Source organism: Aaosphaeria arxii (assembly GCF_010015735.1).
Source record: "Aaosphaeria arxii CBS 175.79 unplaced genomic scaffold BU24scaffold_4, whole genome shotgun sequence".
In the NCBI taxonomy this organism is placed as follows: Eukaryota; Fungi; Ascomycota; class Dothideomycetes; order Pleosporales; genus Aaosphaeria; species Aaosphaeria arxii.
The window spans coordinates 3452433-3472855 of record NW_022983477.1 but is presented as its reverse complement, the minus strand read 5'-3'; the positions used below and the strand labels follow the sequence as shown (position 1 = coordinate 3472855).

Here is a 20423-nt window from a genome sequence, read left to right as displayed (position 1 = left end):
GTGGGCCGTGCAATCGACACTGGGCGAGGCTGTAACACGGTGTGAGCCCGAGTAGAGGGCCAGTTGCGCGGAGCCGGTGCCGGAACCCCCTCATCTACTCATAGAGATGCTCACCGGTCATCAGTTTTGGGGTATGGGGGGTACCACTTGGGAGGTGATCCATCACCACCAATCACGTTTCGCCTCATTCGGGGTAACTGAGGCTGTGGTTACTGGGGTTGGCGAGTTTGCTGTGGCTGTACTCTCCCCATACTCCCCACTCACGAGCACGAAGCAAATCATAACTAATGATGCAATGAGATGTGGAAGAGATGTTCTGATAGAAACATTGAATTTCACATGTTCCATCTCTGGCTTCGAAATGATCGTCCGCGTTGTCCATAGCTAGTAGGTAGGTACCTAGCTTTCACCCTGCGGAAGCCGGCTCCACATTACTCCGAGCCTCGGTCTAAGATAAGAATATCGTTCGGTGACCGCGCATGTTATCAACATTGTCACTCCTTTTTTGCTCATGTCGAAAACCGCCAGTCTCGCCGTCGTGGGCGCCGGAGCCTCAATTGCTGCGCTTGCAAGCCAACCAGCGCTGCGAAGCTTCATTGCAAAGTGGTCCGGATACAATGCGCCTGGCGGTGTCTGGCGGATTATAGCTATCCTGCTTGCGCTTGGTAATCTGAAGAGCTTACCCTTCGTATGGCATGTAAGTCTCCTAATATGCCCACCTGTCATATCTAATCGTACTAATGTTACATAGCTGCGATTCTTCCGCGCATTCTTATACCAACTATACCTGCAACCCACGCCCATCCCGCCCCAAGCTCTCTTTGATCCGATCATTACTACAAGTCGCACCTCGATCCTAGAGACAGATTACAACATTCATAAGAGCAACAGTACTTACTTCGCCGATTTTGATAGTAATTACATCCCGCGCATGATATACTAGAACTATTCTGACTCTTCTCAGTCTCCCGAACACATCTTTTCACAGCTATAATACGCAATGGTATCAAGAAGAACTCCCGCCTATATGGCAAAGGCAAGAAGGCCGAAACACTAGGTCGAGAAGAGGGGCCTCGAGGCAAGCACTATATCGCGTTAGGCGGCGTCAGCTGTCTCTTCAAGAAAGAGATTCCCCCGCTCGCCAAATACGAAATGTGGACAAGGCTTTTATGCTGGGATCGCAAGTGGTTCTATCTGGTTACACACGTAGTGAAACCTGGCGTCGGAAAGCCGTCTAAGTTCTCGCTGCAGCCTTGGAGGAAAGGAGAGGCGGCTATTGAGGGCGAAGACGACGAGAAGGTCCGGCAAAAGCTTCAGGGTGCTATTTATGCCACGTCTCTTGCTAAATATGTTATCAAGCGTGGTCGCATCACCGTGCCACCCGAGCAAGCTTTGATCGACGCAGAAATGGTCCCTGCTAAACCCGAAGGTTGGGTATACCAGGGTTTAGTCGATGGGGATGCTGTGGCAAATGGCGACGCTGAATCTGTGCTTCCTAAGAAGCCGGAATCTGATGAGTGGAACTGGGATATTATAGAGGCTGAGAGACTGCGAGGATTGAAGTTCGCAGAGAACTTCGCAGGTCTAGACGGACTGCATGAGGTATTTGATGGCGGAAAGGATGGTGCGCTTGGAGAGTACCCCGATTTAGCATTTTAGAAGAAGATATACCCTAGATTTTGTATAGTAGTCATAGGAGAGGCAGCTGCAATGTGTATGTATATTCAGACAAGACCAGGCAGATCTACAAGTAATGCAACGCAGAAGGGTATCGCAATTCTGAGCTAGTTTCTCCGGGTGAGGAAGTCGGCCATTTGATGTTACTATACATGAGAAAATCTCATTTCTTCTTTCCCTTAGTTTTGTCAACCACCTCCACCCAATTTCGATTTACCCCCCTCTTTTCCAGTGCCTTGATGATTGCATCTTTCTGGGGGCCTTGAACGAGGACCTCCATGACTGGATTCTTCGGACTACTTCCTTGTAAACGATCGACACTTGTGCTCCCAGCACAAGTCTTCCTTAACTCATCAGCGAGCGGTTGCGGTGCGATATAGTATGCCTCAACACCGCTCACTTTAGTCACTGTCTTATTGCCACTCCTCGTTTCAAGGGTAATGTGAATCTTTGGTGGAGCGCCAGCTTTTGGTTTCGAATCGGCAATGCCCGTATCATTGCGAAGAATTGCATGAAAAGGAGCTGAGGTAGCCACTATTCTCTCAACAAGAGCATCTCTTGGAATCACACCGGATGCTAGTGCCTTGTCGTCAGCAGCCGAATTGCCTAAAAGTGAATTCGCGATCTGTGGGTTGAGATTGATCAAGCGCCGATTCTTTTCTGATACCAGGTTCTCCGCCTCAATGTAAGCAGTCAGAATTTGTTTCAATTCTGTTGGAGTATATAGGCCACGCGGATCAGCCTTGGAGGCATTGAAGATGGGTGCGAGCTTCTCCTTTGGTCGTAGCAGCGACACGAGTTTGAGCTTTTGCCCAACAGACGTCTCAGATGCTGACGGCGCCGCTGGTTTTCCATTCGCTGCTGCTGAGCTTGGTGAATCTTTCTTTGGCAATCGATACGGAGTGAAGGACTGTATGTTCTGATCGGCGAAGTCGATGTCAAGTATGACTACTTCGTTACCGTCGCGGTCTTTAGATTTGATGATCCGCTGCTTATCCAAGTGTTTAATGAATTTCTTGATATTTTTCCAGCTGGACTTCTTTATTTGCAGAGATGCTGTTCGCGCGGGGGTATATGTAGGCAGAAAGGGTTGTACAAGCAATGACATGACGTTAGATTGCGACAGCGGAAAATCGAGGCCGAATGTAGGGTGGCTTTTGTTGTTATCCATGTGATATCGTACACCATAGAGAAAGGCGTTCTTGAATGCATCGTCGATCTCTTTTGTCGTCAATTCTTTGTCCTCCACTTCTTCGACGAAGTCCGGGTTCGACGGGGCGTTTTCTCCTTCGATCCCTTGAGCATTCTCTTCCACTGATCGCTCGGTGGGGTCTGCATTTAATGCGACACCACCATCTTGAGCCTCGTCGATCTCCAGATCTTCGGTTTGTGTTACCAGGTCGGCCTCGTCATCTTGTGCCTCATCGTCCCAACCATTGAGATGCTCTGGAGGGTCTATACCAGGTTTGCTCGACGAGCTCCATGCCCAGAGCTCATCTCCAGCCCAATGGAAGGTCTGCACTGCGTGTCCTTTTTGTCCTTGGACTTGCTGCAGTGTACTGACATCTATTATGCATGTTCCTACTGCCATTGGCACTGTAGGAGTCTCGAGGCTGGCAATCGCAACGACTGCACCCTTGACCGCTTTGGGGGGGAATGGAGGCCCACGCTGCAAGCCTGGTGTCATCAAGTCTGCACCGCCCTGCAATTTCTCAACTACAAACGAAGGGGTATAAAGGAGCGGGACGATTCGTGGGTTATGCCAGAGGGTGTATACTGTCCACAGGTCAATAGGCAGCTCCAGTTGGCACTTTTCAAGGACGCACCTGTAGGATACATCTTCTCGTCGACTTTGACCCAAAGGATCCGCAATTCGTTTGATGTCCCTTCATGGCTGCCAACATATACGGTCCCAGACACTTGCTTTAGGTCGGGGCCGGCTGTTGTAGTGAATCGAGCGGAGAGTGAGTCCTCTGGAAGTAGGGATCTTCTCAGAGCCGTAAGGCCTGCTGTAGAAGCGGCCTTGTCATTCGGGTCTGCATCTTGGTTCACGGGAATCTTGATGCCAAAATCGCTAATGATCTGGTCAGCAGTACGTCGGCGGTCGGATGACTTGAGTGGCGAAAGTGGTTTGATCTGATCGTCTGTTAGCTTCTAAAAGAACCCATAGGTAGGCTGGTGGTGGAATCAAAACAAACATTCGGTTTCTTTTTGAACATTGTGGATAGCGATATTGTATATGCCAGAAATGATGACGGGGGTTCTACACAGTAGATGTTTTCGAAGTCGAGCTACGAACCCGTTTTGAAGCTGTTGGTTGATGTCAGCGGGGCATGTTTTGCCCCACCAATTAATGAGCGGGCTGAACGGGCAAGGGTCAAGATGATCCCTACCTAGCATGAGCAGTATTAGGTACCTACACACCCTAACTAATTAGGTACAAATACAAGTACTACTCATCCACTACTTTCAGGCAACATCCCCCAGCACGACACCCCCGAATAAAACAACCTACCACAGAGTCACAGACTCACTTCGACTCATTTCTACTCAAAATGCTTCCCTTTTCTGAGACTTCAGTACAGTCATCCTACTTGTAGTCTGTCCGATGCAAGCAATTGATCGACTCTACTCGGAGAATTCCCAAGTTAATATCTTTTCTCCCCTCTCTTGTCAACATGAATGTCGATACGCCAATATACAGATTACTTGATCTACCTGCAGATTTGTTCGATCTGATCATACAAACATGTATGCAACTAAATGGATTCGAACAAACAGCCATGATCCGCTCTACTTGCCGTAAGTCACATCATTCACACCCCACCATACACAACTCTCGTCTCATGCATTGTAATAGGCGCCTTTGATGACTTTATCGTCTTATTACTTTGTCGGAAGAGGTACTTCGAAACAAGACCCTCACTTCGTGTTCACGAAAACCTACTTTTGAGATACCTTCTACATCATGTGACGTTAAGCAATAGAAACTTCCACGAAGTTGGTGTTACCTTGCATACTACTCTTGATTACATCGTGGAGCAAGCACCACACCTGAAAGGCACCAAAGAAGAACTACTCAAATCTCTTTGTAGATGCGTAGTTCAAACGAGCGGGTCTAGTATGATCGGAAATATCTTAAGGCCATACATGTTCTCCAAGAGAAATGCAGACTCTCACATCAACTATCTTCACGCAGCTGCATATCTGGGCCTTCCAGTAGTGGCCGAGCGGCTTAACGGTATGAGGATGGTTTTACGAAAGCATTTTGAAAGGCTCCAATCCACAGGCAAGATGCGCGTGCCACGAGGTCCATCCGTACACAATGGTCAAGGAGCGCTTCAATGCTCTGTAGCAGGAGGCCACCCTGAGATCGCTGCAATGTTGATAAAAGAAGGCTGCATCTGGAATGCTGCCAATTGGCCAAATTCATGGAACAGGAACGATGCTTTGATTCTATACTCTCTCATCAGAACAAATTACAGTAAAAGAAATTTAGAATTCTGTCTGCTACGAGCAACGGCAGTGGGGAATTTCGATGTTTTTCAGAAGATCATGGCGTTTGGGATGGAGAAAAGATTTGCGCACAACCACAAAGGTCATGCACCAGCGACATCATGCCCAGAGGATTTACTAACTGCGGTTCTCATGGTAGCAGCTTACCATGGTCGTATCCAATTTGTCGAGTACGCTATCAATCAAGGTGCAAAGCTGAATTGCAGAATACACCCCAGATTTTACGAATGCAAAGGAATATTCATGACTAACATTGGATATCATTATGGCAACTCGCTGGAACTAGCAGCCAAATGTGGACAGTACAACGTTGTTTGTTATTTGCTCACTCGCGGTGCGACACCCACTACACAGGCTTTAGGTGAGGCAGCAAGACGGGGCTGGCTGCGGATCTCCCAAACATTGATAGATGCTGGCATAAGCGTTTATCCATGCCGCGACGGATCTTATGGCTACATGGAACTTATGGCGCATGTCATAAGAAGAGGTCATACCGAGATTGTACGTTTGTTCCTTGACAATGGATTTGGTGCTGAACACGTTGAGAAGTGGCCAGAGGACGTGGAACGTGCATTTCGAGAGGCAAAAAGGAAGCGAACAACCAGAATCATGGACCTGATGACTGAATACGGATTGAAGCCTCGACAGTAAGAGCTGTGAGGGAGGTGCGGTGTGAGAAGCTGGAGCTCACATCATCTCGCGCACAAGACGCAGCAGCCCGCAGTAACATGACGAGAACAGAGTGCAAGTGGGTGAGGCAGAAGGTAACATTCAAACCAAGAAACTAACACAATTCGCCATTTTCACACCGAACCTGCGTACAATCGAAGTGGGCGGGTTTTGACTATCATGGGAATCACATTTCCAAAGACAATTTTCGCCAATGATGGTCCACTCATGATCGTCCATAACGTCGTTTGATAGGAGCAAGGGTTCCATGTGCGCGGTTCCACGCGTTCGCCTACAAACACAGGGATTCCACAGCTCTGTATGTACGTTGCATGTACGTTGTATTATGTACGAGTACGGCGGGCGTAGACAGGCAGTGTCGGGACGTTTTGTGACTGTGCTTCGTGGCTATACTTCAGCACATATATGCTGCAACAATCGGGCGGAGACCTTTCCCCCTTTCAAGCCTGGCGCTGAATACAAATTGGGGAACATGTAGCAATAATAATAATAAAAGTATATTTTTTGGGTTTCAAGGCCGAAGTGTCGTTGTTCATGCGCGTCCTCACACTCTCGTTGATTGGACCGAGGTTGACACGGAACTGTCCCGTCCCAACTCTCGCCTGATGGCAATAATGTTACGAGTAGTTCGCGGACCGACTAGGAAGCCTATGCGCTCGCTCCAAAAATCGTGTCGAACCATGCGCGGTCGGATTAAACGGCCGACCGCTAACTGATCGACGCATGATACGTTCCCATTCTAGTCCTTTGTCGCTGCTTGGTACGAGTTGTCACCAAAAGGGTGGCCTGGCCTGGCTAAAGACGAGAACCACCCCGGCGTCACCGGACACTAGGAAGGGGACGCCACCACCATGGACAAGTAACGGGCCAGTACCAGCAAGGAAAGGTACGGCGTACAGCTCCTCTGTGAATCGTTGTTTAGCTGTCGTGGCGTGCACACTCGCCGCCTGTGAGAAAACGCCTCCGCGTTCTCAAATTTGCGGAGTAAAGATGGAGAAGAGTAACAAGCCCGTTCTCCCACATCCTACATCTTACATCTCATTCATCGATCCTCATCTTCTCTTCTATCAAGGTTCTATACTCATAAATGCTGCAGCTCCGTCGTCGCGGGGAGTCACTACCAAGCGCGAGAATGATTATAGACTGATCATCCACTGACATCACAATTGACCGTCCCTGGTTCGATAGTCTCGGCACTTCTCAACAGCATGAGCCCTATAAATTCTGCGAAAGGGCCTTCCTCGCACTTCCTGGAACTACGCCGCGAGATGGTCCCCAAACCGCAAGATCCTGATGCACTCATTCTAGAGGCATGGAGTCAAGGCTATCTAGTAGGAAGCCTGATCATCATGTCCGTGATTACGATGGCAAATATGCGCCGCGGCGTGCTTCTCCATAAGGTAGGATCCTTTCGGAAAATTTTGTGCGTGCCACCACTGACATTGCTTTACAGCTGATTCTGCTCGAGGTATGCAAAGACACACTGGAATTTCGCAGTCGAGCGCTAATCGGTCACAGTTAATCCTGGGAATCTGGCAAGGCTTCTGGCTGTTTTTCAGAAGCCCCGTGTACGCGTGGTGGCTTTCTGTCAGTGCCATCTTTCTCAACATGTCCTGGGTGCTCCATAACGTAATCTCTTGGTTGAAGATCAAACCCTTCCTCTCCAAACCGGTCAGTCTGTTTTTCATTGGCACTGTCATTCTCTCTCTCGGCTACTGGATACTGGAGATCTACGCAAACTTCACTTACTTCCATGGGATCAACGATATCTTCGTCAGAACTCGACCATGGGAAGCTCTCTGTCGGGACCCTTGGTGGATATTCGTGACTGTCTATCTGTTTTGGATCATCATGACCCAATATGAGTTGAGCGTGAAGGAAATCATCAGAATATCCCCACGCTTTGGAATCATGCTTGGTGCTATGATTATGAGCATCATATTCTTGGTATTGGACATTTGCTCCGTCACTGGCGCGTTCCAAACCTCCCTCCCAGTGGGAATTAACCCTTTTTGGAAGCTGGCTTTCGTCTTCAAATGCCTAACAGATATGGTTGTTCTTGACGACTTCAAGACTGCTTTAGATCGGCTGCGAGCATATAAGCTGAGTCGTATGGGCAGCTACTCCCAGGATACCTCCGACCGTCGCGTTAGGAACAACAGTAGCCTCGTCAAAACATGGGAACAAATTGAACAAGAATCGCAAAGACGGCCGGCAGCAACATTTCCGAGTCCCGACGGGGACTATGTCGACTCAGCGCGCTTCCCAGGAATGGAGATCGACCATATACAGTCTATTCATCGCGACTCTGTCGTGTCTCCGGGGTTTCCGCGTCATGACACCTCGGAAAGCAATATAGGGCCGGAGGATCTTGTGCCTAGTGCTCTCAATGCGTCAGATCTTACTCGTATGGAAAGTGCGCATTATCGCGAGATGGAGCGTGATCGTTTTGACCCCGATTGGAGAGCAGGTCGCCTTTCAAACAGAACTACCGAAGGTGATTATGCGCAGGCCCTAAGGGATCTTTCCCGCTCCCGAAGCAATCAGTCCAGAGACCTACCGTCGCCTCGCAACCCCCCTTGAAGACGCATACGGATCGCAACAATACGCATACGAATCCACGAATCATCAATAATCACTTCTTCGCATCATTGGTAAAGAAGGTCCAGTCCTCCACAACCACACAAGAGTTGGTCAGCAGGCCTGCCATAGAGAATGGTGAATCGGTTTAGATACGGGCATTATTAAGTGTACTATCCGACACGAATACTTGCACAAAAACTGCCGAGAAGGAGGATTGAAGAGCATCCATAAACAGGACATTCTACGCGGAAGATCTTTCCGGAACTTTTTCGATGGCTCTGGGTCAGTTTGTTCTGTGCAGAGCAGGGTTCTTGAATTACGATGTTCGAATATTCTTACACCCACTGCTGGGACATTATTTAAAGCCAGGACTAGTGGATCTCACATCTACTCACGATATCTCAAGGGGGATTGAGTTTGGTTATTATGGTTTTTGTAACCTTTGGCCTATGCCGTCCTGTCATCTGCTGTCATCGCTTTGCACACACGCCATAGCGTTTAACTTCGGAGAAATTATCGTCAACCACGAGTTCCCCAGTTCCAAACAAATGAGACGGCAATGCGCATTGCTCGCAATTGCATGTCAGTGGGCCGAGTGTCGATGGCAAAACCCGCCGTTGATCACTTGAAACATCAAACCCTAGTGTCGATCATTAACCAATGATCCCATACAATCATTTCGAAACATCAAGGGACCAGGTCAACGGCATCGACAACCGTCTTTTTGGTAGTGAGTTGCACCCGAAGTAGTTGAGGCCCCGCAAAAATGGGAATTATCGTGAATATAGGGGCGACATAGCGTGCGCCTGGATGCCTTTTGTAAGGAAAGCCATTGCTACCACACGATATGTTGGGTCCTTGTGGTACGGACACCAACTCTATATGGGACATGTCTCCGAACAATGGAGCACCCCACAATTGACATACGTATTGTACATATAAGAAATCTATATATGCCCATCATTGGTAGCCATTCTATCTTATTCATTCGTTTTCTTCTTTGCTTCGACCTTTCTGCAGGCAGTCATTCGTTTTTGTCCGACGACCAATCCTTCATCATGTATCTCTCACAATCGCTCATCCTTTCCTTTTTTGCTAGCCAGGTCGCAGCAGCAGGTGTTGTCGGCGAAGCATTCGGATTCGCAAAGGGAACCACAGGTGGTGGCTCTGCCGAACCCGTTTACCCAAATGATATCAAAGAATTGACCGGCTATCTCACGGACAACGAGCCCCGCGTCATCATTCTCCAAAAGGAATTCAACTATATTGGCAGTGAAGGCGAGGTCACTGAGGATGGATGCCGACCTGCTTCCAACACTTGCCCTGGCAATGGAGGCCAGGACGCAATCAACGGAGCAAACTGGTTCGTCACTCACATATACTTTGGAAATATTGACCATTGTTAATATCTACTTCTAGGTGCAACGGCCAGCCCACTGTTTCCGTCACCTACGACAAGGCTGGAACATCCGCCATCAACGTAGGATCCAACAAGTCCATCGTCGGCGAGGGCACTTCAGGAGTCATTCGTGGCAAGGGTCTCCGCATCGCCAACGGAGCTAAGAACGTCATCATCCAAAACGTCCACATCACGGAGCTCAACCCTCAATACATCTGGGGAGGAGATGCCATTACCATCGTCGGAGCCGGAGGCCAGATCTGGATCGACCACGTGAAGACCTCCCTCATCGGCCGCCAACACATCGTCTCGGGCTATGCTCCCTCTAACGGCATCACGATTTCTAACACTGAGATCGACGGCAACACCAGCTGGAGCGCCAGCTGCGACAACCGACACTACTGGGCCCTCCTCCTCATCGGCCAGGGCGACAAGATCACCTTCCAAAACAACTATGTCCACCACACCTCGGGCCGCTCCCCTAAGGTCGGAGGCACAGGAGAGGGCACATTGCTGCACGCCGTCAACAACTACTTCTACGACAACTCGGGGCACGCTTTCAGCATCGCCGCCGAGGAGAACGGCCGCGTCATCGCGGAGGGCAACGTCTTTGAGAAGGTTAAGAAGCCGATCGAGGATGGCGACAGCAAGATGTTCGCTCCCCAGGACGCCCAGACCGCCGCTGCTTGCGAGAGCCCGCTCGGCTATAAGTGCGAGGTCAATGTTCTCTCTGGCAGTGGCACCTTGACTGGCTCCGAGACCAGCTTCTTGGGCGATGCGAAGGGCGAGGGTGTCACTCCCGTGCCCGCCAGCGAGGTCGCCGCAAGCGTCAAGGCGAATGCTGGTGTTGGCAAGCTATGAGTTACACGATGAAGCATGAACGTCAAGTCACAAAAAGGAGTGGAGGGACAAGCAGTCGAAGACGACGACGAAGGAGTTCAATTCTTGTATATAGCATTTTGACAATGCCAATTATTTCCACAACACCGCCGTGCTCACGGCACTTTCAAACTCAATTCTCCATCTTCGAACACTGTTGATGTCGTATCCGCTCCTCCCCCAGGACCTTTCTCCTTCAGGACTCCATGGTCCTCAGCTCTCCCCAGAAGCCCAGAAGTGATTCCATGCATTGGTTTCCGTCTCTGGCCCAAGCTATGTCGTGCCGGATCAAATGAACCATAAAAAGCCGTCGTAATATTCGGCTTCGCCCTCGCCGTCCCTATCGTAGATCACTGCAATGACACGGCGGTCGGGCTCCCTCATTTGCCGATCGACAACGTCCGCAGTTCGATAGACAATGCTAACAAACTAGCAGGTCAACGCCATCACAAGGGCCATTTCACTCATGTCCATGATGGTGGGAATTGAGAAGTTCATTTCCGAGATTTGCTTTTGCTTGACGAGGAGCGTCTTGCTGGTTGAAGGTGGGATTGGAGATGGAAGATGATTTTCTTCCTTGTTTTGCTTGAAGAGGATCGTCCTGCTCGTTGAGGGTGGGAGCAGAGGTGGAAGATGATTAAGATGATTTTCTTCCTTGTTTTTGCTTGAAGAGAAGCGTCCTGCTGGTTGAGGGGGTGGGAGTAGAGATGAATGATGATTTTCTTCTTTGCTTTTTGTGCGGACTGTGTGATTGCTCTACTCCTCTTCTTAGGCAGCACGTGTGGCTTCTGGTATTGGAAAGGTTTCGGTTGGATGGGTCTGCATTGCCGTGCTCTGAGACAGATGGAGATAGCGCGGAGAACCGCATGCATTCACTGCCAAAGCACAAACAAATCTATCGGTAGAACAACGACTAGAACCAACACAGTCAAATGGAAGTTTCGATATGTTAACATTAAATGAAATCTCGGACCTTCCCGCAGTCTCTAGAACAATCGTTTGACACGCAAAGAGTGCACTCTGTCATCCATAGCCGCCTCAACTCAACCCGCCCATTCTTTGCACACTCAAGCGATAGCGCACAAGACTCACGCTTTTATGTCTTCCTCAGAAATCGCACAATTTCTATGCCCCGTGCGCTCAGTGCGCTCCCATTGTCCACACCATTTAGAGCTAAATCCGTCCGTGAACAAGACATTCCCTCCCACGTGTATCAGCCTAAGGACCCGTGCACACCTCACCAACCCTCTATAAAAACTCCCGTTAGGAAACAAAACACCTGGAAACACAAACACAAACATACCTCCCCCAGTCATTCCCTCCTCTGTCAAGTTCTGCTGTTACTAGAATAAATAACCCACAAACCCCACCCTCATTTTTCTCTTTTCATTCCAAGCACATACACATCCCCAACCCATCATCCTCTCCCCACCCAAGACCAACGACAAAAGAAGGTAGAGTGTTCCGAGAGACTATCGAACAACAATTCAACCCTCAAAAAGAAAACACTACGACAAACCCCTCCGAGGACCAACAGCCAACATGAGGAACATCCTCACCTTCTCCGCCTTAGTCGTCGCAGCCGCCATCTTCTACGCGGGCCCCGTCCAGACGTGGAGTGATGTGCCGTGGGAGTTGATTGTCCCCGTTGGCGGCGCGTTCTTTTGCTTGGTGATCGGATTCTTGGTTCGGGTTCCTGGGTACGAGGACCGCGGCGATGGTGACGGTGACGGTGAAGGCGGCAGGCGGGAGGGGGAAGGGGAAGGGGAGCGAGAGCGGGAGGTAGATGAAGAGACGTTCGATGCGGAAGATGCTGGGAGTGGTGTGGGTGATCTGGAGTTGGAGGTTGGAGGTCCGCAGGATGGGTCTGGGAAAAGTGCGGAGAGGAAAGAGGGCTTGGATAGGGAAGGGAAGGGGGCTGGGAAGATGAGGAAGGAAGAGAGTGTGGAGAGGGAGGTTGCTGCGAGTGAGGAGGTGTCGATGACGACTGGGGTACACAATCATGGAGAGGATGTGATGGTTCATGTCGATGGCTCACATGGGAAGGCGCGATTGGAAAGGGAATACCACGAGGGCCATGAAGCTGACGAAGATCACTGCAACAACGGCAAATATGAAGATGATGAAGAATACTACGAGGACGATGAAGACTTCTACGACGAAGGCGAGGACGAACAATGGGACGAAGTCTCATTGGGGCCCCCCAGTTCCCCCAACATCCTCCGGGAGGCACCACTCCCGTCCCTAAACTTCACGCCCAACGCCAATCCAACAAATCCATCATCAGCATCAACGAAAGCAGCAAAGCAGAAAAATTGGCTCCATCGCCTTCCACCATCCACGCCAATTGCCAGCTCATCACCCCAACCGGAAGCCGAAGACATCGACAACACTTTCCCCCGCACGGGCGGCGGTCGTCCCTTGAACGCACCCCTCCCAGCCATTCTCGACGGGCCCCGCACAGGTCGGCCTTCATCCCCGGGATACCAGACGCCGTATTCCAAGGCGGGATTCGCGGCCGCTTCAACTTCGAGTGCCAGGTTCGCCAGTCTGGCGCGCACAAGGCCAGATGAGTTTGTGAGGCTGCAGAGGGAGGGGATGATTGATGATAGGGGGGAACCAACGGCGAAGTGGAATGAGCATTTGGAGAGGGGGAGGAAAAGGAAGAGGACAGGCGCAAGCGCAAGCTCGAGTTCGAGGTCGAAACGGAAGGCTAAAGACGATGGTGCATCGCGTACTGTGTAGTGCGTTGAGGGAAGAACAGCCAGGGGAACCGGAGAGCAACAGGCCAGCTGGTGATATAACAAATCGTCTGGGGCGTGAAAAGATACCCGCTGCATATTCCGGTTCATTTACAGGCGTGATTTCGATTTTCCTTCTTCAGGGTGTCATCTGTTCGGCGGGTTAGAGAAAAACTATCATACTGTGCAATACGACTTACTTTCGTAACATATCTGTTCCATCCCATATGCCTCCCATTCCTGATTGCCATTTCATGGGACTTGACGAGCAAAACTAAACCTCATCATCATCCAACTCGTCCAACTCATTCGTCTCGTCCATCTCATCCAACTCATCTAATTCATTCGTCTCATCCAACTCATCTAATTCATTCGTCTCATCCAACTCATCCCACTCATTCGTGTCATCCAACTCATCCCACTCATTCGTGTCATCCAATTTGACCCTAATAAACTCAACCCCGACCTGAAGATAAACGCCGTAGACCCAAAGCTTGAAAAAGTGCCCCCATACCAAGTGCTCGTACACGATCAGGCACAGCACGGCGATGATGGCGAGGGTGATTACGAGGGCCATCCAGATGAGGATCCAGTATACGATCCGGAAGATGGGTCTAGATAGGCGGGTGATGATTGAAGGAGGGGACATCTCCACGTCCGCGTCTAGAGGCAAGACAGGTATATGATTCATGTCGTGCTTGTAGCAAAGGATTTTCTTATTGCAATATGATGGTGACAATGATGATGACGATGATGATGAGATGTCGATTAGGTAGCGATGAGATGAATCGATCGTATGTATATATGTACATGCATTTCTACTATTCCTCCGGAGGGTCGAACACATAGTAGAGCGTGAATGTTGAGGCCTGTATTAGGTTCCATGGTTTGGGGTTCATAGTTCCTCTGGTACGTTTCGATATTGGTAAATAAATTGCAGTTCGTGGCATATTGGAGAAGTATCGTCGGTGTGTGTTGGGTCGCGGAAGCCTCCGATGCAACTTTTTTATGTGGTCGGTACCAGCTAACAAAGAATCCGTACCTGAATAGGACTGTTGGGGGCAGTATAAAGACAATAGACCGCCTTGCACCCTCGGAAATTATTCGCTCCCAGACACTGAATATTTTTCGGATTTTCATACAGCGGTTTTTTGCATTGGAGGTTAGTTGAAATGGCTTTGCCTGTTGCCCAAGTCATCGCTGAGTATTTCACAGGCGAACCCTACACAAGCATCAAAATCATCATCGCGAACAAGACATCAGCGATAGAATCCATCAAGAACAAACGGCCCAGACACCCACACATACATACACACTACATCCGGACGACGCAGCCATGATGGATGACGATTCAATATCCACAATAATCGGCACCGTCTTCGGGGTTCTCGCCATCGCCGCCCTGGTCTACACCATGCACCAAATAACGCGTATGCCCGCACACTTCGACGAGGAGAGTGGGCGATCAACGTACAGAGGAGCTGCGAGGGTGCACCAGATGAGATATCGCGACAACGATAGGAGTCGGAGGAATGGCTCGAAAATCGAGATGAGGGATGACCTCCCTTGGGGGGCACAGGGGCAGGATCTAGGCGTGCGTAGTCAAAGGTGAAAAGATCGTGGGATGAGGCGAATCAGAGGGGAATTTCGGACCAGGTCAGCTTTAGGAAATTTGGTTATATTGGATCTGAATGCTCGTTTCAACATCTCAATAATGGAAAGGAGATAAAATTGGGGGTATCGATGTTGCAACGAAACTTATTTTAGCTCTGATACAGAGTCTCACCTAAATGACCTGGGAGTTCCTTCCAAGGCCTCTTCTCACATGCCATACGCCAGACCTTCTTTACTGACCCACGAATCCTCTGAATGTGATCATCATAAAATGCCAAAAGGACGCCGGAATTTGACACCTCCGATAAGTTAGCCCTACTTCGATCGGTTGAAGTCGCCTTTGGGGGTATCTGTAAATCATCTCATGCCATTAGCTATGAGGGTTGCTTGCCTGCTTGGAATTAGCCATCACTCGACAACGGTGGAGGTCTGCTCTGCTTCCCTCGAACCACCCCGAGCGAGGCTATCCGCTGCGGTGTTCCCCGCGTTATCTGCATGACCCTTGATCCATTGAAATTTCGTGCGAGCACCGGCCATCTCTCTTTCCCGTATACGGGCAATCACCGGTTCGACGAGGTCCCTATTCTCCACCGGCTTTCCGCCGCTGGTCAACCATTTGCCGTTCTTCTCCCACCTTTGGAACCACTCGGTCACGCATTTGATGGCGTAGTTCGAATCACTGTAGATGAGTACCTCTTTGTCAATTGGTGCTAGCTCGACAGCCCGCTTGATTGCAGTCAACTCTGCTCGCTGGTTGGTAGGCTTTGGCTGAAGCGGGAGCGGCTCTGAAAGATTTCTGGACCAATTCAGTAAGTAACAATCGGTATTAGGTCAAGAACACGGACCTGGGATCCTGTGGGCCGAAGTAGACGCCAATGCCTCCTACAGCTCCTACACGGCCATTTCCAAGCGTACTGCCGTCAGTGTAGATCACAAGGGGACCGGTGAAGTTGCCTGTTGGCTGTCGCATCGTCCTATTCAACTGTTCCTCCGTCTTGTACTCTATCTGCCCAGTGAGTGGGTTGAGCATGAGCCTGCGGTCGAATCCGTCCTCCGCATCTGGGGGAAGTGGTCCTTCTCCAGGTTCATAAGTTCCATTGATGATTGCGATCGGGCCGCGGGCCGTCTTCTTCCTCTTCGCACCGTCTCCTATCTTGCTGCCATTTCGGACGTCCGCTAGAGACGGTTCTGAATCGAATTCACCCTTAATGCTTGTCGTCGAGCCGGGGCCGTTGCTGGCGGAGGCAGACGCTGTCCCAACCTCGTTGTTGACGAAACTTTCAGCCTCCTCTCGCGTATTGAACTTGTGATGTTTCACGCCTTTCTGCCCGTGGATGTGAGGCTTCGCTTCGTCCCAGCTGGTATAGATTCCTTGTCCAGGGCCACCGCGAACTGCGTAGAATCGAACTTGGCCGTCGGTAGGTGTTTTGGGCTTTGGCACACCGTCGCTTGCGAGGAATGCTTCGGCCTCGGCGAGTGTGTCGAATCTCTGCTGGTAAGAGTTGGGGAAACCTTTGATTTGTTCTTGCACATCCGACCAATTCATGTAGATGTCTGGCTTCCAGCCCCGCTTGACTACATAGTATGATACGGTGGACCTCTTGCGTTTCTGGCTCGAGGTGCTCGTTGCGACGGATTTGGGGCGGTTCATGTTGCGTGAGAGGTGGATGAATGGAAGAGTTGGATGAAGGGCGGGCGCGAGTGAAGCAAGAGCTCGATGATGTGAGGGTGTTGGCGAGCACACCAGAGGCGATGTTTTGTGCAGGAGCAGTGCTGTGGAGTTGACGTGGTTGGTGTAACCGTTCCGTGTGCTATGTGAGTGTTAGTGTTAGCAATGCGGATAGAGAGCGAGACAGCAGGTTGGTAGCATACCGTGTAGCGGCAAACAATGGACGAAATGCTGGCATTAACAGTTTAGAGGTTTTCAGAAGTCAACCATGCCCTTGTCTGGAGTGGGAGTAGAGGGAGCGGCGGGTTGTACGCGGTCCGAGTTGTGGCTGCGGAGCGTGGGGGAAGGTGGAGGTGAAGGTATCTCGTCGCGGTGGTGGTGGATGATTGGGAAGAGATTCGCGAGCTGTAATTCGGCGGTTGCCCCCTCCCCCAGTCACCAGTCAACACAACAAGGCACATAGAGTAGCCCGGGCCAGCACCGCACCAGCACCAGCATCACCAGCAGCAACGGCCAAAGTATCTTTGGCAAAGGCATACCCAGGTAGATATGTATCAAGATATTGAAATGATTTTTGCTTAGAGATTTTTGTTTTTCCAGGTAGATACCTAGGTAGGTAGGTAGGTAGGTAGGTAGCTTGCCACATTGCTATCTACAGTACATACATCAAGACAGCTTCGCAATTCCATTTTAGTACCGCCCAAACCTTCGATGATAGCATCATATCATAACTATCTTACACAGAGCATCTACAATGTAGTTTATCACCCCCTTTCAGCCCCGTTCAGTGCATTCCAATCGAGTTCATGAGCTTCGGAGATGGGAGCATCAAAAACATAACGGTACGTGCACCCAGCATATTCACCCAATCACAGGTATAATTGCAAGTCTCCCATTTTCCAGCAGTTATCCTCCTGTGCTCCTGCACTCCCTCTATTAGATTTGCCCAGACGGAGAAAGGGGGAAGATCCCATCTAGGTCATGGCTCATGTGAGCCATCGATAGTGGTGAGCAATGACCCGCAGGTTTGGAGACAGCATGGGGAATGCTATGAATGCTATGAAGATGATATGCGGCGAATTTGGCAGAGATGCGGGACAAGACCTCGGCGGCGTCTCGCTACCCAAATCCGTACAAAAGCAGGCACAAGACAGGACAGAACAGGTCTGAACATACGAAGTACCAACCACCACGGTCATCACCACTGCCAGTCCACTACTACCGCTACCACCACACACCACCACTAACAGCCATCATTAATTATCCATTGCACTGCGATCACAAGGGGGCCCTCGCACGTCATTCGGGAGAGTGACTCGCTAATCACCACCTTCCACGGCGCATAGCTCGCTGAGGTTTGTTGCACCTCAGCTACCACCTTACACAGTACAACGCACATTTGTGCTCTACTATACGGGTACTGTACCATACCATAGACACCTGGTCCGGCTCGCATGGGTGGGTTTGGCAGATAGTAATTACTCCGTAACGAACGACCTGCAGCTGCAAGAACAATGTTCGAGGTAAATGGATTCAAACGTCCGAAGACGGCCTCCGCGAGAGCATTCCATTGAAAGCGCAGTTTAGGGACGACACGCCGCCGACAGATATCAGCTACGGCTCCATAGAGCCCGGTCAGTAGTTCTGACCAGCAGTGAGCTGGTCGAGATTCGGGTAAGCTGCCAGCGCGCATATGCTGCTGCGTCTGCATCTTTCTTTCCTATCTGAAGTTCGCATCAGCATCGTTGTCGTTGTCGTTGTCGTTGTCGTTGTCGGATTCATCATGATCATCGCTGAAAGCTGGGGCGTTGTAGGCCGCACAGAGGACGTTCGAAGGAGCGTACATCCGCACCGCGATCGGGCAGTTCAGCTTCGCGCTCATCGTGCTGAAGATCTTCACTGCGGAGTTCTATTCCATCGGCGCCCTGTTCGCCGTGTACGGAGCGGGTATTCTCTTTACGAGTTTGTTCCGCCGGCATGAAGGTTGGTGACCCTACCTACTACCTACCTACCCAGCTCTCCGCGCCGCCACAGAGCTGCTGCACCACCTACCAAGACCCTACTTTCAATCTACTGACCACGGCGGCATATTGTAGGAAACAAGCAGTTCTTCTCCGAAGTGGGCGAGGACGGATTGCACCGCAAGAAGTTCAGAACGAGCGGGAATGTGGTGTCTGTCCTCACAGCGCTGAGCATAGCAGCCTACGTGTGTCTGCTCGTGCTCACGCTCAAGCTTGGTTCCTAAAGTGGAAATGCTTGCGGATTCAGGACTGCGACAATGCACATTTTCCAAACGAAAATGCGCTGAGATAGTCATGTTTGTTATCTTTCTGTATTTACTTTTTCCCTTTTTCTTCGTAGTTGGGGCTGTAGTTGGTAGGACTCAGGGAGCTCAGGAGAAGAAGAAGCCTTGCCAATTCAACATTCTTGTCGTTTGCCTTCCCAGTACAGTCTACTTTCGTACTATGTATCTATTGATCTGCAAGCGCGGCGTGTCTTAGCTTTCATTTGTATAATGCTTCACGCAGAGTGCTTAACGCTGGGAGGGATGGATTGGGCACCGTGTCCTCTGACTCTTCGCCTTTGCCGGCGTGGATTCTGGGGATGGCGAAGGGCAGGTGCAGCATCCAAGTGTACTCAGATTGCAGCCAAGGGCTTGGTCGTAGTACTCGTCGTAGTAGGTGACGTCGGGTTGATGGACAGTTCTCCGTCTCCGGGAGGCGGAGGGGACGGGGGAGGTTACCGGCCATGGGGCTATGGGCCCTGGGGTATGATGGGACGGGGTATTGGCGGAGAGGGGGACCGTTGAACAGAGAGGAATGTTGTTGGCATGGAACAGAGGAGAGGAGGAAGATACTATTAGTGATAGTATTTTATTTGATTTTATTTGGAGGTATGATGTACCTGATAGATCTTGTAACATCTTGTTACTCTTCACCGATGTGCCTAGAACTTAGAAGGCTGGAGGCAAGCAAGTGTAGCAGACGGGGTGAGCATTGGGGGGAGGGAAAGGGCGTGTGCGAACGATTGGATGCCAGGCCCATGTCCAGCTTGGTGAGAGAGTATACGGGCAAATCCCAGACGCATCCGGACAGTATCTACCAGTATCAGGATAGTCCACCTATCTTTACGGTGGTGCTGATGCTGATGAAGATCTTGAAGATGATGCCAGCATGATATTACCATCATTGCAGTTGCCGAGAGATAGTGAATGACTGTTTTCACATTTGATATTACTGTGATCTGTGGTCTGTGATCTGGGGGGGGTGTGAAGGACCATGACAGGGCGACGGCGATGGCACACCCACGCTGGATATTCATTCAAACCCTTCATAACTAAATAAACACATCTAACTATACACAGTATACACGTTATTACATGCATTCATTCATACGGGTACATACACTACATGCTACATGCTACATACTACCATAGGTAGATCCAACTATATTCTCGTACTCACACTTGCAACCACACACACCCTCTCACATACCCAATACATTCACCGACCATTCAACTCTCTATAAAGCTGTGCTCGCTCTCTCTCTCTCACTCACTCTCTTTCAGCCTCCCCTTTGTCTCACTCCCTGATAACGACCAAGAACATGCCTCACCATTTGCACAGGCTCCCCTCCACCCACTTTGTCCGTTATC

The 20423-nt window shown here is 50.2% G+C and overlaps 10 protein-coding genes across 10 annotated transcripts; 6 read left to right on the top strand and 4 right to left on the bottom strand.

Moving 5' to 3' along the window:
* The first annotated feature begins 289 nt into the window (after positions 1 to 289).
* On the top strand, positions 290 to 1833 carry BU24DRAFT_422817 (uncharacterized protein). The gene is made up of 3 exons (XM_033528085.1): positions 290 to 697; positions 752 to 914; positions 965 to 1833. The coding sequence occupies exons 1-3, from the start codon at positions 512 to 514 to the stop codon at positions 1657 to 1659; spliced, it is 1044 nt and encodes a 347-aa protein (XP_033384812.1). The 5' UTR covers positions 290 to 511; the 3' UTR covers positions 1660 to 1833.
* BU24DRAFT_422816 (eukaryotic translation initiation factor SUI1 family protein) lies at positions 1654 to 3958 on the bottom strand. The gene is made up of 3 exons (XM_033528084.1): positions 3876 to 3958; positions 3504 to 3813; positions 1654 to 3453 (listed from the first exon to the last, which is right to left on the bottom strand). The coding sequence occupies exons 1-3, from the start codon at positions 3894 to 3896 to the stop codon at positions 1841 to 1843; spliced, it is 1944 nt and encodes a 647-aa protein (XP_033384811.1). The 5' UTR covers positions 3897 to 3958; the 3' UTR covers positions 1654 to 1840.
* Positions 3959 to 4216: 258 nt separating this feature from the next.
* Positions 4217 to 5987, top strand: BU24DRAFT_202514 (ankyrin). Its single transcript, XM_033521834.1, has 3 exons — positions 4217 to 4479; positions 4538 to 4580; positions 4665 to 5987. Exons 1-3 carry the CDS (start codon positions 4356 to 4358, stop codon positions 5842 to 5844), a joined length of 1347 nt encoding a protein of 448 aa, XP_033384810.1. The 5' UTR covers positions 4217 to 4355; the 3' UTR covers positions 5845 to 5987.
* A 1104-nt stretch (positions 5988 to 7091) lies between these two features.
* BU24DRAFT_433450 (uncharacterized protein) lies at positions 7092 to 8466 on the top strand (the record flags this gene model as incomplete). Its single annotated transcript, XM_033529975.1, has 2 exons — positions 7092 to 7283; positions 7402 to 8466. 2 exons carry the CDS (start codon positions 7092 to 7094, stop codon positions 8464 to 8466), a joined length of 1257 nt encoding a protein of 418 aa, XP_033384809.1.
* A 1058-nt stretch (positions 8467 to 9524) lies between these two features.
* Positions 9525 to 10726, top strand: BU24DRAFT_441592 (polysaccharide lyase family 1 protein; the record flags this gene model as incomplete). The annotated part of the gene is made up of 2 exons (XM_033530454.1): positions 9525 to 9829; positions 9886 to 10726. The coding sequence occupies 2 exons, from the start codon at positions 9525 to 9527 to the stop codon at positions 10724 to 10726; spliced, it is 1146 nt and encodes a 381-aa protein (XP_033384808.1).
* A 1874-nt stretch (positions 10727 to 12600) lies between these two features.
* BU24DRAFT_422813 (uncharacterized protein) lies at positions 12601 to 13654 on the top strand. The gene has a single exon (XM_033528083.1). It carries the CDS (start codon positions 12671 to 12673, stop codon positions 13487 to 13489), a length of 819 nt encoding a protein of 272 aa, XP_033384807.1. The 5' UTR covers positions 12601 to 12670; the 3' UTR covers positions 13490 to 13654.
* On the bottom strand, positions 13600 to 14680 carry BU24DRAFT_202402 (uncharacterized protein). The gene is made up of 2 exons (XM_033521832.1): positions 13686 to 14680; positions 13600 to 13636 (listed from the first exon to the last, which is right to left on the bottom strand). Exon 1 carries the CDS (start codon positions 14330 to 14332, stop codon positions 13760 to 13762), a length of 573 nt encoding a protein of 190 aa, XP_033384806.1. The 5' UTR covers positions 14333 to 14680; the 3' UTR covers positions 13600 to 13636; positions 13686 to 13759.
* A 468-nt stretch (positions 14681 to 15148) lies between these two features.
* On the bottom strand, positions 15149 to 17138 carry BU24DRAFT_422812 (ribonuclease H-like protein). The gene is made up of 4 exons (XM_033528082.1): positions 16972 to 17138; positions 15945 to 16910; positions 15542 to 15895; positions 15149 to 15490 (listed from the first exon to the last, which is right to left on the bottom strand). Exons 1-4 carry the CDS (start codon positions 17004 to 17006, stop codon positions 15457 to 15459), a joined length of 1389 nt encoding a protein of 462 aa, XP_033384805.1. The 5' UTR covers positions 17007 to 17138; the 3' UTR covers positions 15149 to 15456.
* A 1185-nt stretch (positions 17139 to 18323) lies between these two features.
* On the bottom strand, positions 18324 to 19527 carry BU24DRAFT_422809 (uncharacterized protein). The gene is made up of 3 exons (XM_033528081.1): positions 18865 to 19527; positions 18583 to 18751; positions 18324 to 18442 (listed from the first exon to the last, which is right to left on the bottom strand). Exons 1-3 carry the CDS (start codon positions 19083 to 19085, stop codon positions 18404 to 18406), a joined length of 429 nt encoding a protein of 142 aa, XP_033384804.1. The 5' UTR covers positions 19086 to 19527; the 3' UTR covers positions 18324 to 18403.
* Positions 19125 to 19661, top strand: BU24DRAFT_202379 (uncharacterized protein). Its single transcript, XM_033521831.1, has one exon. It carries the CDS (start codon positions 19284 to 19286, stop codon positions 19575 to 19577), a length of 294 nt encoding a protein of 97 aa, XP_033384803.1. The 5' UTR covers positions 19125 to 19283; the 3' UTR covers positions 19578 to 19661.
* Positions 19662 to 20423: the final 762 nt, after the last annotated feature.